At 40.9% G+C, this 15,545-nt stretch overlaps 1 protein-coding gene across 5 annotated transcripts in view; it reads right to left on the bottom strand.

Annotated features, from left to right (window-relative positions):
* LOC106568007 (drebrin) overlaps positions 1-10,214 on the bottom strand; it is a 101,367-nt gene extending 91,153 nt beyond the window's left edge. For 2 of the 5 annotated variants that reach the window (XM_014137985.2, XM_045693554.1), the window contains exon 1: positions 9,950-10,214. In XM_014137985.2, coding sequence (XP_013993460.1) covers positions 9,950-10,032 — 83 coding nt within the window. In that variant the 5' untranslated portion in view covers positions 10,033-10,214. Of the gene's footprint in view, positions 1-9,215; positions 9,239-9,949 lie in introns of those variants that run through there. The other 3 variants (XM_014137982.2, XM_014137983.2, XM_014137986.2) reach the window with 2 other exon arrangements.
* Between the last annotated feature and the right edge of the window lie 5,331 nt (positions 10,215-15,545).

The following is a 15,545-nucleotide window of genomic DNA, read 5'->3' as shown; positions in this document are numbered from 1 at the left end:
ATCAAATTATACCATGCCAGGTTGGAGAGGATTGGCGCATTGTTCGTTTGACAAAACATTAGCTCATTATAGGACTCAGAGCCAGAACAATCTTGTCGACTGCTGTTCAATAACTAATGAAGTCCGATACATTCAACCTTTTTTTAAATACCAATTTATTTCTTTAAGAGCAAGCAATAAAAACATGCATTGTATAAAAGAAAGTCCACACAAACTATTTGTATATTGAAGTGCCATAGCCTGTAGCGCTCTACGCATCTAGCATTAGCTGCTCGAGCATCAAAGGAAACTTGGAAAGAGATGTAGAAGGTTTAATAGACAGACTAACTTAGAAAAGTAATTGCTTATAATCATTAGTAAAGACTCCCGCTATTAAGTGAAGTTTATCTACATGAAAATAAAGTTGTGACACGACTTCTGCATTTGGACGTTAACAAGGTGACACCATCTTAACTCCTCCTCCACATTTACTGGATTGGTTGAAGTGCAGAAGAGAACCTCCCAACATTTTGTTTCCCTTGTCAAGAACAGTAGGGGATCTAGTTTCAGGAGCTTATTTTACGCCTGCTATGTTAAGGTTACCTTTGACAAACTGTCTGTCTGTAGTTGATAACCTAATCAATGCAGCCCAATAGCTACAGGAACACATCAGGATCTATTTATTTTTTATTTTCACCTTTATTTAACCAGGTAGGCAAGTTGAGAACAAGTTCTCATTTACAATTGCGACCTGGCCAAGATAAAGCAAAGCAGTTTGACACATACAACAACAGTGTTACACATGGAGTAAAACAAACATACAGTAATATAGTAGAAAAATAAGTCTATATACAAAGTGAGCAAATGAGGTGAGATAAGGGAGGTAAAGGCAAAAAAGGCCATGTGGCAGAGTAAAAACAATATAGCAAGTAAAACACTGGAATAGTAGATTTGCAGTGGAAGAAAGTGCAAAGTAGAAATAGAAATAATGGGGTGCAAAGGAGCAAAATAAATAAATACAGTAGGGGAAGAGGTAGTTGTTTGGGCTAAATTATAGATGGGCTATGTACAGGTGTAGTAATCTGTGAGCTGCTCTGACAGCTGGTGCTTAAAGCTAGTGAGGGAGATAAGTGTTTCCAGTTTCAGAGATTTTTGTAGTTCGTTCCAGTCATTGGCAGCAAAGAACTGGAAGGAGAGGCGGCCGAAGGAGGAATTGGCTTTGGGGGTGACCAGAGAGATATACCTGCTGGAGCGTGTGCTACAGGTGGGTGCTGCTATAGGGTCGTTCCACCTCAAAAAGCACAAGAAAAAGGATTGACACTCACCATCTCAGATCGTTCTAAAATCATTTCAGATAAGATTAGGATTACAGCAAAAAATGTCAGTTAAAATATAATTTGATCTGAGAAATTAAGGTAATTGATTTCACCCAAATTGTCAAGTTTTAAATGTATAGGATTAATATAATATTCAATAAATATAGTACCCAAAATATGACTTGGACTAAACTTTTTCTAACAATGAGTTAAACATGAGGAATCCAAGGAAATTGTCAAAAGCCAGCCATGGACCCCCACATCAATCCCACCCCAACAACGAGTATATAGTATCAGTTCTCTGTGTCTGACAAGTAGAATGGAGCTGCGGCTCAGAGGATTGTTTCTTCAAGTTGATGTCCCATCCTACAAGTCCAAGCTCTGGCTGGGCTAGTCAAGGACATTCAGAGACTTGTCCCAAAGTCACTCCTGCGTTGTCTTGGCTGTGTGCTTAGGGTCGTTGTGATGTTGGAAGGTGAACCTTCGCCCCAGTCTGAGGTCCTGAGCGCTCTGGAGCAGGTTTTCATCAAGGATCTCTCTGTACTTTGCTTCGGTCAGCTTTCCCTTGGTCCTGACTAGTCTCCCAGTCCCTGCCGCTGAAAAACATCCCCACAGCATGATGCTGCCACCACCGTGCTTCACCGTAGGGATGGTGCCAGGTTTCCTCCAGACCTGACGCTTGGCATTCAGGCCAAAGAGTTCAATCTTGGTTTCATCAGACCAGAGAATCTTGTTTCTCATGGTTTTGATAGGCCTTTTTCCCCCAAACTCCAAGGGAATTAAGAATTGATTGTGTAACTCAATGATGATTTGGATATGAAGAGTGGAAATGTTAATGACTTGCATTGGATTTGTGCCACAAATGCTAAAAAGTTAGCATTTGAATGTGTCCAGGTAAACAAAACCAAAGCATGGGTTCCTTTAATACGTGGTCAATAGACTATTTACAGGGTAAGACAACCAATATATAATTGTGTAATTTGGGTGAACCATCCCTTTAACAAATAATCCCCTAATAGCAGGAACAGCACCATCTAGTGGGCATACCCTGGTAATATCAGGATGTAGGGTGGGACATACTGTAAACTCAACTTCAAATGACACATTTCTCCAAACGGGGGTCTGATACTATATACTCTTTGTTGGTGTGGGATTGTGGTGGGGTGTGAGGGGTCTGTGGGTGGCATTTGACCACTTCTTTGGATTCCTCATGTCTTACTCATTGTTAGAAAGAAAGTTTGGTGCAAAATTGGATGTTAAATCCTATAATTATTTAATATTATATGAATTCTATCATTTAAAAATGGTCAGTTTGGTTGGGTGCAATCAATTAGGTTAATTTCAGACAAAATAATGTTTCCAGAATGCTTATCTTATCCGTTTCTAACTACAGAAACAATTTCAGAACAATCTGAGATTGTGGGTGTCATGGCTTGCTGAAATTACATGGAATGACCCAATAGGAAACATGTCAGGTAATGGCTTTCTGAGAGGGCTAAGGGTCAAACCAATAGAGCCCAGCGAATCAGCAACAGCCAGCACTCTTTATGGAACATTCCAGATGTCTGTGTGTGTTTGATATTGGATAAGCCTTGTGATATTCTAGCCGGCTGTGCTTCACCTCTTTGTGGTGGAGTTCAAAAATACAGCATTTTCTCTTGCGGGCACTCTGAAGGAGAGCCTGTCAAATGTCCTCTAGGCTCTAGCCATTACTGTCACTGAGGCTATGGCTGGCCCTCATTGAACCCAAAGACAATATCATCCATCACCCGTCTGGGTTCCTTCTACTTGATATCACTTTGGCTTTGTCTGCCTTCTTTGAAATGCTTTGAAAAATGTCTTGTCATGCCACAATCAGACAAATAGCGACTTCTGACCCTGTATTAGGTAGTTACCACCAGTGTTTGATTGTTGTACCTCCCACACAACTATCTTTGTATTCAGGTTTCAGGGAACTGGTTAGAATGATTAAAGGCATGATGGGAGGAGTGTGTGTGTGTGTGCATGTAGGGCAGAATTTCTCCACTCTCTTCCCAACTGGAGAAAAGAGGGACCTCAGGAAGGTCAATTATATGAACAGAAAGCCCACAGTGAATCCACCACTTACTGCTATTATGTGAAAGACACCCAGGTGTCTCTAAGGTGTTGAGAGCCCATGAAGAGGGCTCATATTGCTGAGGGCATAGGATATTGGGTATGATAAATTGACTGGTATTTACAGTGTGTGCATGTAAGTGTGTGTGTGTGTGCATGTGTTTGAGATTGTGTGAATAAAAATACTTGTGTGCCAGGAGGCCCTGGCAGCCATGTTATAGATGATGATGGGGTACGATATGAACAGGGAGAGAGGGGAAAGGATTGAGGTTGTTTAGGGTCAGAGATGGTTGAAAGCCTTGTCTTTGTTTTGCTCAGTTCAAATGCGAGTAATGGGGTCAAGTCTGAGGCCCTTTGCATTATCAGGCAATTTTTTGCCATCTGATAATTAAGCAAATAAAATGAGTCCTGGCGACATTTAAAACACAGCCAAAGGAAATATTAACCTTTGGCAATAATGTTGGCGAAACCCACTTGAACAAAAAGCACGGGTAATATTCAACTATAGGTGTGCATTTCTCTGGCAGTGTGGCTAATGGGCTGGCTATAACACAGACCGATTGAGGGGGATGCCTCCCCTCAATAGGTCTTCATCACACATACAAGCTGTATACAGTGCCTTCAGAAAGTATTCACACCCTTGACTTTTCCCACATTTTGTTGTGTTACAGCCTGAATTTAAAATGGATTACATTTAGATTTATTAATACATTAATACAAAATTCAAAGCTGAAATGTCTCGAGTCAATAAGTTTTCAACCCCTTTTATGGCAAGCCTAAATAGGTCCAGGAATAAAAATGTGCTTAACAAGTCACATAATAAGTGATTTTTTTCATCACTTCTGCATGTCTGTACCCCACATGTACAATTATCTGTCCCTCAGTCAAACAGTGAATTTCAAACACAGAATTCACCACAAAGACAAGGGAGGTTTTCCAATGCCTATTGGTAAAAACAGACATTGAATATCCCTTTGAGCAGGGGGAAGTTATTAAAATGACACTTTGGATGGTGTATCAATGCACCCAGTCACTACAAAGACACAGGTGTCCTTCCTAACTCAGTTGCCAGAGAGGAAGGAAACCGCTCAGGGATTTCATCATGAGGACAATGGTGACTTTAAAACAGCTACAGGCTGACTACACAGCTCGCGTCGCGTGCGCGAATGTTGCAAAATAAATTTAGAAATCTATGTTATTCAATTATTGCACCCACACTGCTCACACGCGCCAACGAGCGTCTGCGTTGCCAAGGGCTAAATCAGAAATCAGTTCTATTTCTGACACAGATCGCGCTGCAAGTCCTACCTCTCCCATCTCATTGGTTTATAGAAGCAGGTACCCACGTGCCATCTCCTCATTGGTTATACCCACGTAGGTGACTGAAAGACGAACGAGGTCAGTCGCGGTAATGCACCTAATTTATGAAAGTTGCCAATCGCAATATAAAGTCAAGAGAAGAAAAAGCCCGGAAGGAAGAGAGATGACTACAAACAATTTGGTTGACCATTTTGTGTGTGGATTAATTGGCGGAGTAGAGGACCTTGTGCATTTCAGGTAAAACAACAACTCAATGTTTATATCCAAGGACAAATTAGCTAGCAACAGCAAGCTAGCTAAATAGGACAAATTAGCTAGCAAGTGCAAGCTAACTAGCTAAATTGCCATAAATATTTAATGCTTTTCGACTTGTCCCCAAAATAATACAATTGGTTCAGAGTTTGTTTTGATATTTTAACCTGTGTGTCGTGATCACGTTTGGTGTGGGGGACAAAATAAATGTATGCACGATGGCGCATGCACGCAGCCGGTTTGGGTTCCATGTTAGAGTTTAATGGCTGTGACAGCAGAAAACTGAAGATGGATCAACAACATTGTAGTTACTCCACAATACTAATCTACAGTGGGGGAAAAAAGTATTTGATCCCCTGCTGATTTTGTACATTTGCCCACTGACAAAGAAAGGATCAGTCTATAATTTTAATGGTAGGTTTATTTGAACAGTAAGAGACAGAATAATAACAAAAAAATATCCAGAAAAACGCATGTCAAAAATTTTATAAAATGATTTGCATTTTAATGAGGGAAATAAGTATTTGACCCCCTCTCAATCAGAAAGATTTCTGGCTCCCAGGTGTCTTTTATACAGGTAACGAGCTGAGATTAGGAGCACACTCTTAAAGGGAGTGCTCCTAACCGCAGCTTGTTACCTGTAAAAAAAGACACCTGTCCACAGAAGCAATCAATCAATCAGATTCCAAACTCTCCACCATTGCCAAGACCAAAGAGCTCTCCAAGGATGTCAGGGACAAGATTGTAGACCTACACAAGGCTGGAATGGGCTACAAGACCATTGCCAAGCAGCTTGGTGAGAAGGTGACAACATTTGGTGTGATTATTTGCAAATGGAAGAAACACAAGAACTGTCAATATCCCTCGGCCTGGGGCTCCATGCAAGATCTCACCTCGTGGAGTTGCAATGATCATGAGAACGGTGAGGAATCAGCCCAGAACTACACGGGAGGATCTTGTCAATGATCTCAAGGCAGCTGGGACCATAGTCACCAAGAAAACAATTGGTAACGCACTACGCCGTGAAGGACTGAAATCCTGCAGCGCCCGCAAGGTCCCCCTGCTCAAGAATACATATACATGCCCGTCTGAAGTTTGCCAATGAACATCTGAATGACTCAGAGGACAACTGGTGAAAGTGTTGTGGTCAGGTGAGACCAAAATTGAGCTTTTCGGCATCTACTCAACTCGCCGTGTTTGGAGGAGGAAGAATGCTGCCTATGACCCCAAGAACACCATCTCCACCGTCAAACATGGAGGTGGAAACATTATGCTTTGGGGGTGTTTTTCTGCTAAGGGGACAGGACAACTTCTCCGCATCAAAGGGACGATGGATGGGGCCATGTACCGTCAAATCTTGGGTGAGAACCTCCTTCCCTCAGCCAGGGCATTGAAAATGGGTCGTGGATGGGTATTCCAGCATGACAATGACCCAAAACACACGGCCAAGGCAACAAAGGAATGGCTCAAGAAGAAGCACATTAAGGTCCTGGAGTGGCCTAGCCAGTTTCCAGACCTTAATCCCATAGAAAAATCTGTGGAGGGAGCTGAAGGATCGAGTTGCCAAACGTCAGCCTCGAAACCTTAATGACTTGGAGAAGATCTGCGAAGAGGAGTGGAACAAAATCCCTCCTGAGATGTGTGCAAACCTGGTGGCCAACTACAAGAAACGTCTGACCTCTGATTGGCAAAACCCTTGTTGGCACCAAGTACTAAGTCATGTTTTGCAGAGGGGTCAAATACTTATTTCCCTCATTAAAATGCAAATAATTTTATAACATTTTTGACATGCGTTTTTCTGGATTGTTTTGTTATTCTGTCTCTCACTGTTCAAATAAACCTACTATTAAAATTATAGACTGATCATTTCTTTGTAAGTGGGCAAACGTACAAAATCAGCAGGGGATCAAATACTTTTTTCCCACAGTGTAAATGACAAAGTGAAAAGGAGGAAGCCTGTACAAAATAAAAATATTCCAAAACATGCATCCTGTTTGCGATAAGGCACTAAAGTAAAACTGCAAAAATGTGGCAAAGAAATTTACTTTATTTTTCCTGAATACAAAGTGTTATGTTTGGGGCAAATCCAATAAACACATTACTGAGTACCACTCTCCATATTTTCAAGCATAGTGGTGGATGCATCATTTTATGAGTACTTTTCAGGATAAAAAAAAAATGTATGGAATGGAGCTAAGCACAGGCAAAATCCTATAGGCAAACCTGGTTCAGTCTACTTTCCACCAGACACTGGGAGATTATTTCACACAACTGACATTTCCACCTTGTGTGTGTATGTATATAAGAAAATTGCACTATGCAGAAATTGCTCATTTTTGTTTGTGACAAAACAAGCAAGTATAGTGTAGAGAATCATTGTACCATCTAAATCGTTGTGGCTCAGTTGGTAGAGCATGGCACTTGCAACGGCAGCGTTGTGGGTTCGATTCCCACGGGGACCAGTACGGGAAAAGTACAAAAATGTATCCACTCACTACTGTAAGTCGCTCTGGATAAGAGAGTCTGCTAAAATGACTCAAATGTAAATATATTTTCCTTAACCCTAATAATTGTATTGTGTACAAAACCAAAAGTAAAAGATGTAAAAACAAAACTTAAGAATGGGAAGCAAAGAAGTAGAACATATCTACAGCTTCTTAGAGACTTGCCTTCAATAAAAAATGACAGATCTATAACTCACATTTTTATGTGAATTTGGTCAGGTCGCCCAAAAAGTGACATATTGGAGCTTTAACTGAAAAATGTTTTCCATTTATTTTGGTTTACTCTTATCAGATGTCAAAAATCCTAAATGAATCAGGAATGAGCAGAGCCAGCTATCCCATAAGGACCCCTTATTCATGTTCTCATTACATGTAGTGCAACAAGAGCACTCATGGTCTGTAAAGTTTGATACTTTTGATAGATTTAAACAATATTGGAGTCACCATGGTCACAATCATAAAGTGTCAACTCCATTTGCACGATACGAATTTTGGTTAAAATGTGTTACTATAACCTAATTAAATGTGTCATAAAGCCACAGAAGAAAAACTAAAATGGCTAGTGTGTATACCACTTGAATGAAAAAAAATGTAATTTTGCCAACTTCGGGAAAAAACAAACTCCGTCAGAGTGCTGAAAGATCTGATAGAATGGTTGTTTTTATTGAGGATTTCCAAAATAATAATTTTCCTTATTTTACAAATGTTTGTATTAAACTTTTATTTTTGTCTGTTTTGAATATCTTAATTGTCAAGTCAGTGAGTGGCTTGTCAACTCAGTCACTAATGGTAGCCCACCTTAAGATCAGAAAAAAAATAGTGTCATCACTGCTCTGCAATATATGCTTAAACAATTGAAGGGATAATGTTTGAGTTAAATGTTTTCGGTTCTAAATCTAGAAAAACATGCCAAAATGCTAACGAAATTAGCCCTGGAGCATTATATAGTGCTACAAAACAAAAATAAATGGAGATTTGTATTACATATTTGAAATAATCTAATGTTAGAATTAAACAATCAAGACCTTTAATTAAACACTTGTTGGACAATAATTGTAAAAATAGAATACCTCTTATGGTGTCTCAGAGTTCACATAAATCCAGTCATGTGCATTTTATGAAAAATAACTACAAATTAGGATGTTCCTTTACATGGTGTGATGGACCAAAGCATCATCTATCAAAATATCCAGTATATTTCAAATGTTTTTAATATTAAGACAAATATTTGAGATAGTCCCTTCTTTTAACAATCCCTGAGCACTAAAAACTCAAAAACAATTCTCTGCCCCATGGCAAAAAAAAGGGGTGGGGGGCTTGCGTGAAGACTGGGCTACGCCACTGGCTACAGACTGATTAAGTATTGATTTGTTTCTTTCAACCAGATACACATTAGGTCGGGCATCTTTTATACATGAAGAGATACAAAGCAGATATGTTGTCGATGATTCAATCAGATCACTCTGTATAAGTCTATAGAGAAAAGACACATGCTCTGAAAATTGTTTCTGTATGTCTTTCCTTGAAAGATATCCGTTATCTTTCTAGTTGGAAAAGATGATAACGTAAGCAGTTTAGCTTAGAGTTGAGCCCAATGCCTACTCATATTATAGACTACCCTCTTCAAAAGAGAGAGATGATATAATCATCAATGGACTTCAATGGGTGCAGCCTTTCAGAATGTCTCACTCTTGCTGCCATAGCCAAGTAAGTCCAGCTGGTTTTGTAGGTGAAAAGATATTCCACTTACCACTGTGTATCCATTTCCACACAAAGGGAAGACAAACGCCTCCGCATTGACACAAGGCCGGATGGAATGTGTGGATAAAACACACGGGACCTTCGCTCACTCAGTAGACTGAGTTCATACTCCATCCCATTTACAAACATTTCCCTCCTAACAGGGACAAACGAGCAGTTACATCGCGTATAATGAGAGGAAGCAGGGCCGGTCACATTGAGCGTTGATAGATTGACACTTATCGCCTTGCTCCTCTCGTCTCTACACTCGCTCGTTGGGATGCAAGAACGCTACATATGCCATGTGCAAATTGAGATGTACAAATTGCGAGGAACATGTAACCTTGTCAGGGGCTCCCCACAACGCAAAGTGGCTGGGACAGTCAAAAAGACAGTGGTCCAAAGTAAAAACTAGTCCATAACAAACAATGAAGCCCCCCCCTTTCTTTCTTTCTTTCTTTCTTGCTCAATATTTGATAATTGAGCACATTGCCTGCTGATTTTCTGAACTAGGAGCAGGGACCGCTGTCAATTGGTATGCTCTGAACAGTGGCCTGAACCGATTAATCTGACAACTTTGGAATGGACCCGTTATATTGCAACCTATCCACTTGAAAATGTATCAGCATGCACCATGAATCCTTACTTAGTAACCTTTACCCCGCCGCTCAACTATTAAACCCCGCAATAAAAACACTTAAAGCCAATGAGCCGTGATAGAGAAGGGATGTTCAACTGACTTACCAGTCGGTGGACGAGGTCTCGTTGATAACATCCTGGTAGGCTGTTAGAAGGGCCAGTCTGTTCTTGCTGAGATTCACAGCCATGTTGCTGTCTCTGCAATCATCCAGACCGGTGTAATACTGTAATGGAAGTAGAGGAAAGGATAGAGAGAGACACTACGCAGTAGAGAGACGGGGAGAGATTCTGAGTGGAGGAACAAAGACAATGCAGCGCTATTGCCTCGCCAGCTGCGTGGTCCTAGTGCGAATTTTTCACCGGTCTCTAAAAAACACTGCTGGGTCCTAGTGCCTCAGAGGGGTCCTAGCGCCTCAGCGGGGTCCTAGCGCCTCAGAGGGGTCCTAGCGCCTCAGAGTGCTCACTGGCCTACACCGTCAGAAGTCAGCACTATACCGTGATCTGACCTGGCCTGACCTGACAAAGACCAGGGAAATGACAAGTCAAATCATTTATTTCTGAACAATATAGCCTATAGGAATGGGGTTCTAACTAACAGTAGAGACGGGGCTTCGATTATTAGACACAAAATAATCTGGGGTTGGAACATAATGCTTGACCAAAGTCATATTTTTTTACACTTTGACAAACTACATTCTCATTACTCCTCTTCATAACTTGCTCTCTGATAAAAACAGCCCAATATTTAATCACTGTTCTTGTTTTATGCTTTGTCTGGTACTGGCTGGTTCCCCAGAGATGGGTTTGCTGTCTGGGCTTAACTGTGGAAAAGAGACTCACCCTAAAGCCCCCCAAGCCTCCAGGCTGTAGCTAGCTGAAACTTTCCTCTGAGTGGGAACGTTTTACTTGCAAATAACCAGCGCAATCATGCACTGATAGTACTCCATCGGACCCAGTCTGGAGTGTGTGTCTGGGATGAGAAATGTGTCAGTGTGTTATTGCGTCATCGTGCCCCTGGAGCTCTCTGAGTGAGCAACCCAAACCCTGAGGAGTCTGTACTGTACTGTATGCAGATTTGGAAGAGAGAGAACAGTTTTGTCTGCTGGTAATTGGGATATGGACCCTAGAGCACAGTCTGAATCTACAGTGTATTATTGAGTGCAGTCCAAAGCAGGCCAGTGTGTCAGATTGAGTAGGATGGTGTCACTCTTAGACACTGATCATTTGTGTTTTTGCTCCTAATGGTTAAGGTTACAGTTTGGGGAGGGTAAGCTGATCCTAGATCTGTGCCTACGGGCAACTCCTACCCAGTCAGTGTTGGACGGACCCTCAGGGGCAGTCTCAGTGCTTTGCTTCCAGCAGTTTTATAGCTAATCTCATGCTGTTCTACAGATTTTGCAATAAGGCTGAAAGAATTTTGAATTTTGAAAGCTTATTTCCTACACATTTTGCCATGAGGCTGAGGGAAAATGTTGCAGTTTTACAGCTAGAATATCTGGTAATTCATTTTTTGTTTGCCATGGCTTATAATTTGTTTATATGCTATCTGGCGTGGGGGGCAGCAGCTACTCTTCCTGGGGTCCAAACACATTCTCAAATTGTTCCAAGATCATTAAGTAGTGCTGAGCGATTCTCCGTAATGTAGTTTTTCCGGTTATTGAACAACTAATTGACCAACGTCGGTTCAAATCAAATCAAAATGTATTTGTCACATGCGCCGAATACAACAAGTGTAGACCTTACTGTGAAATTCTTACTTACAAGCCCTTAACCAACAATGTAGTTCAAGAAATAGAGTTAATAAAATGTTTACTAAATAAACTGAAGTTTAAAAAAAATCTCATAAATCAAAAAGTAACACAAGACATGTACATAACAATAACAAGGCTATATACAGGGGGTACCGGTACAGATTCAATTACTTGAATTCCATTCAGTTCGTTTTTTTTTTGTGTGAGCCCAACAGCAGTTTCTCTAGAGAGAAATCAAATCATTAATGAGAGAAATCAAGTCAAGAACTATGTGGACACTGGGATGAAGGGAGTTGTAGTTTTCATTAAGCAAATATTCATCCTAGTTCAGAGCAGAAAAACTGGTAATTAACTACAATGACCATAATCCATTGCATCTGTTCTCTCCAGCTCAGACAGAGATGGGCCGTGTCCAAGAGGATCAAAACCGTAATATTGCATATCATGGGTAAATTGTTACTGACTGACTGATCTACAAATAATAATGAGTAGTTATTTATGATGGAAGGTGATTTGTAGATCAGTCAGTTGGCAGTCGCCTGCACTCTGCATTCTGATCTTTCTTCCACCAATTGGTCTTTTGACCAATCAAATCAGATCTTTTCACATCAGATATTGTTCAGAGCTGATCTGATTGGTCAAAAGACCAATTCATTAAAAAAAATATCAGAATTGGGCTGCCTGAGTAAACGCAGCCAAAGTGTGTCCATGGGCTTGTTTGACATTGCAGCCGACTGCCATTTACACCTGCTATTTTAGGTTAGATACACAGAGACTGCATGAGAGAGGAACATCAAAACACAATGAGGAGAGCAGGGGGATAGAGCTAGTTCATGAAAGTATACCTTATCTACTTTGAAGAACATGTAAAATGATTGAGTCAGACAGCTCTGCAGCATACTTAGGAAGACTAAAGACAGTACAGTATGGGGAGCAGATATAGCTCATGTTAGATGGTCTGGCTGGCTGACTGCTACTGCCTGAGCAGAGAAGAGATGATGAATTTAAGGAATGAAAAATAATAAAGTTCTCAAATAAAAAGTAAGTATTTTTCTATTGATGTCTACCCAATTTGGAACTGACAGAGATGAGAGAATATTTTCAATGTTTTGGCAATTCAATATTCACTATTTTTGGCTTTGGAATTTCCATTAAAAAAGCTCTAAAATCAATTTAATGTAACTATTTCAGAATCCATTTAATGTTTAAAAAAATAATACAAATCGAAAACCGTGCTAATTTTTTTTGTTAATCGAACCAAAACCGAACCGACCTCAGAAAGCACGAATCGCTCAGCACTCAGCAGAAACAAAACTTTAATTAAAAATGATCTATCTTGTTAAGTGTGTTCAGGTGTGTTGGCCGCGCACGCTAATTGACTACACCTGATCTTAATGAGTGCTTTTAAGGATTAGCCCCTTTTTTAAATTTTCGCCTAAAATGACATACCCAAATCTAACTGCCTGTAGCTCAGGACATGAAGAAAGGATATGCATATTCTTGATACAATTTGAAAGGAAACACTTTGAAGTTTGTGGAAATGTGAAATGAATGTAGGAGAATATAACACATTAGATCTGGTAAAAGATAATACAGAGAAAAAACTGTGTTTTTTTTGTAATTTTTTGTACCATCATCTTTGAAATGCAAGAGAAAAGCCATAATGTATTATTCCAGCCCAGCCGGAATTTAGATTTTGGCCACTAGATGGCAGCAGTGTATGTGAAAAGTTTTAGACTGATCCAATGAACCATTGCATTACTGTTCAAAATGTTGTATCAAGACTGCCCAAATGTGCCTAATTGGTTTATTAATACATTTAAGTTCATAACTGTGCACTCTCCTCAAACAATATCATGGTATTCTTTCACTGTAATAGCTAATGTAAATTGGACAGTGCAGAATTTAAGCTTTCTGACAATATCAGATATGTCTATGTCCTGGGAAATTTTCTTGTTACTTACAACCTCATGCTAATCGCATTAGCCTACTTTAGCTCAACTGTCCCGCGGGAGACCCACCGATCCTGTAGAGGTTTTAATTTTAAATGGGGTCTGTTTGAATAGACTAAAATGAACAGCTGTGTATGCATAAAAAACATGGCATGCTAGCTCCATCCTGATGGCACAGTGGACTAATTCCAAAGAGAGAGAACAGAAGATTGTAGTTTTGCATCTCACTGATGCTGTGTCACAATAAAAATACATGTGTTTGCATAATTACTGCCTAAGGAAATGAATTTCCATGTGTCATTTCTGTGTTTGGAGTTCAAAAACGTTAACCCACAATAAGATAGCAGTGTTATTAAAAGTCTTATTGAAACATTTGGTGAATGTTTTAAGGAAGTTATTAAAAAACCTCCAAATAACCTATAATTTCTGTTCTCAGTGTTAATAAAACTTTCCAGGAAAATGTTTCATTTCTGTTCTGAGAACATTTAAAAAACATTCAGATACTTTATTCATACAACCAATGTGAAACCAAAAACATACGTTCCCACAACTTCCAAGGAACCAAATGTGCTAGCTGGGCCCATATATTTTGTTGAATTGTAGGAAATTAGCTTTAAAAATGCAACATTTTCTCTCCGCCCCTTGGCAAAATGAGTAGAATCACATTAAATTTGTTTTTAAACAGCAAATTGTTCTCTCTGTCCGTTGGAAAAATGAGTAGAATTGCAAAAAAAAATTGCTTTTAATCGGCAACATTTTCTCTACGCCCTATGGCAAAATATGTAGAATTGCAGCACATTTTTCTCTCCGCTGCTAAGAGGGAGGCTACAACAATGTTTTGCCATAGGGGGGCTTAGGGCCCCCAAAAAGCTAGAAATGAATCTGGCTCCCAGGCCTCATTGGCTCAACGTCCACATACTCCTGCCAGCCTAACCACCACAGGGCCAGGGAACTGTCACTCAGAACACAACACGGGACAGGACGTGTCTAGCATCCATGAGAGGAACGAACAGGTATTGTCAATGGACATAGCGGTAGCACTTTACATCACAGTACGGAATAAACTGTTAATAATATGGTAATAGTATGTCTCTTGTATTCATACGTTCAAGGTTTCATATTATTTTCAGGAGCGGGGGATGAGCAATAATCCTTCATCAGCCTGACACACATCACAGCATGCCACTCAGAAATAGAGATGATGACTGTCAATCATTTACCCCCGCCCCGTTGCATCTGCACCTGCCACGCCCTATATTGCTCATCCTGTGTCTCCTTGACCTGCCGCCACCTCTCTCTCGCTCTCTGTGTGTGTGATTGTGTGGGCGGATTCCCACCTGCTGCAACCTGTTCCATAATCAAGACCTCTACAATACTCAGCCCTGCCACTTCCACGCTGCCAGATCATAATCTCTGCTCAGTCAGTCTACGTTTCTAGCCATTTGTTCCTATTTAGATCCTGTTTTTCCTTGCCTGACACTGTTTTCCTCTCCGCTACAGTTCTGCCCGCTCTGACTCTGGTCTCTGTCTCCAGTCCCACGTCTTGTCAGTCCTGTTACTCTGTCCTGGATCCCCCACTCTACTGCTCCCTTGGATTCCCCTCCGGACCTGCTTACCCTGTCCCAACACCTCTCGCTCCAGCTTCAGCCTCCGCACCTGGTTTCCTGCAACCCGCCCGAGCTTCCCCTGGCCTGCACTCCATCTTCCCCCTGTGTTTCAATAAATACCTTGGTTACCGCATCCCAGTCTCCTCGTCTGAGTCTGCTCTTGGGTTCACCTGTTCCGTTCTGCGTAACACCCCCCTCCATCATGACAATGCCACCAGCCATACTGCTCGTTCTGTGCGTGATTTCCTGCAAGACAGGAATGTCAGTTTTCTGCCATAGCCAGCGATGAGCCCGGATCTCAATCCCATTGAGCATGTCTGGGACCTGTTGAATTGGAGGGGTGAGGGCTAGGGCCATTCCCACCAGAAATGTCCGGAAACTTGTAGGGGCC

The sequence above is a fragment of the Salmo salar genome, chromosome ssa13 (assembly GCF_905237065.1).
Source record: "Salmo salar chromosome ssa13, Ssal_v3.1, whole genome shotgun sequence".
Classification (NCBI taxonomy): Eukaryota; Metazoa; Chordata; class Actinopteri; order Salmoniformes; family Salmonidae; genus Salmo; species Salmo salar.
Note: the sequence above shows the minus strand (reverse complement) of the source record. Positions and strands in the feature narration are given on the sequence as shown.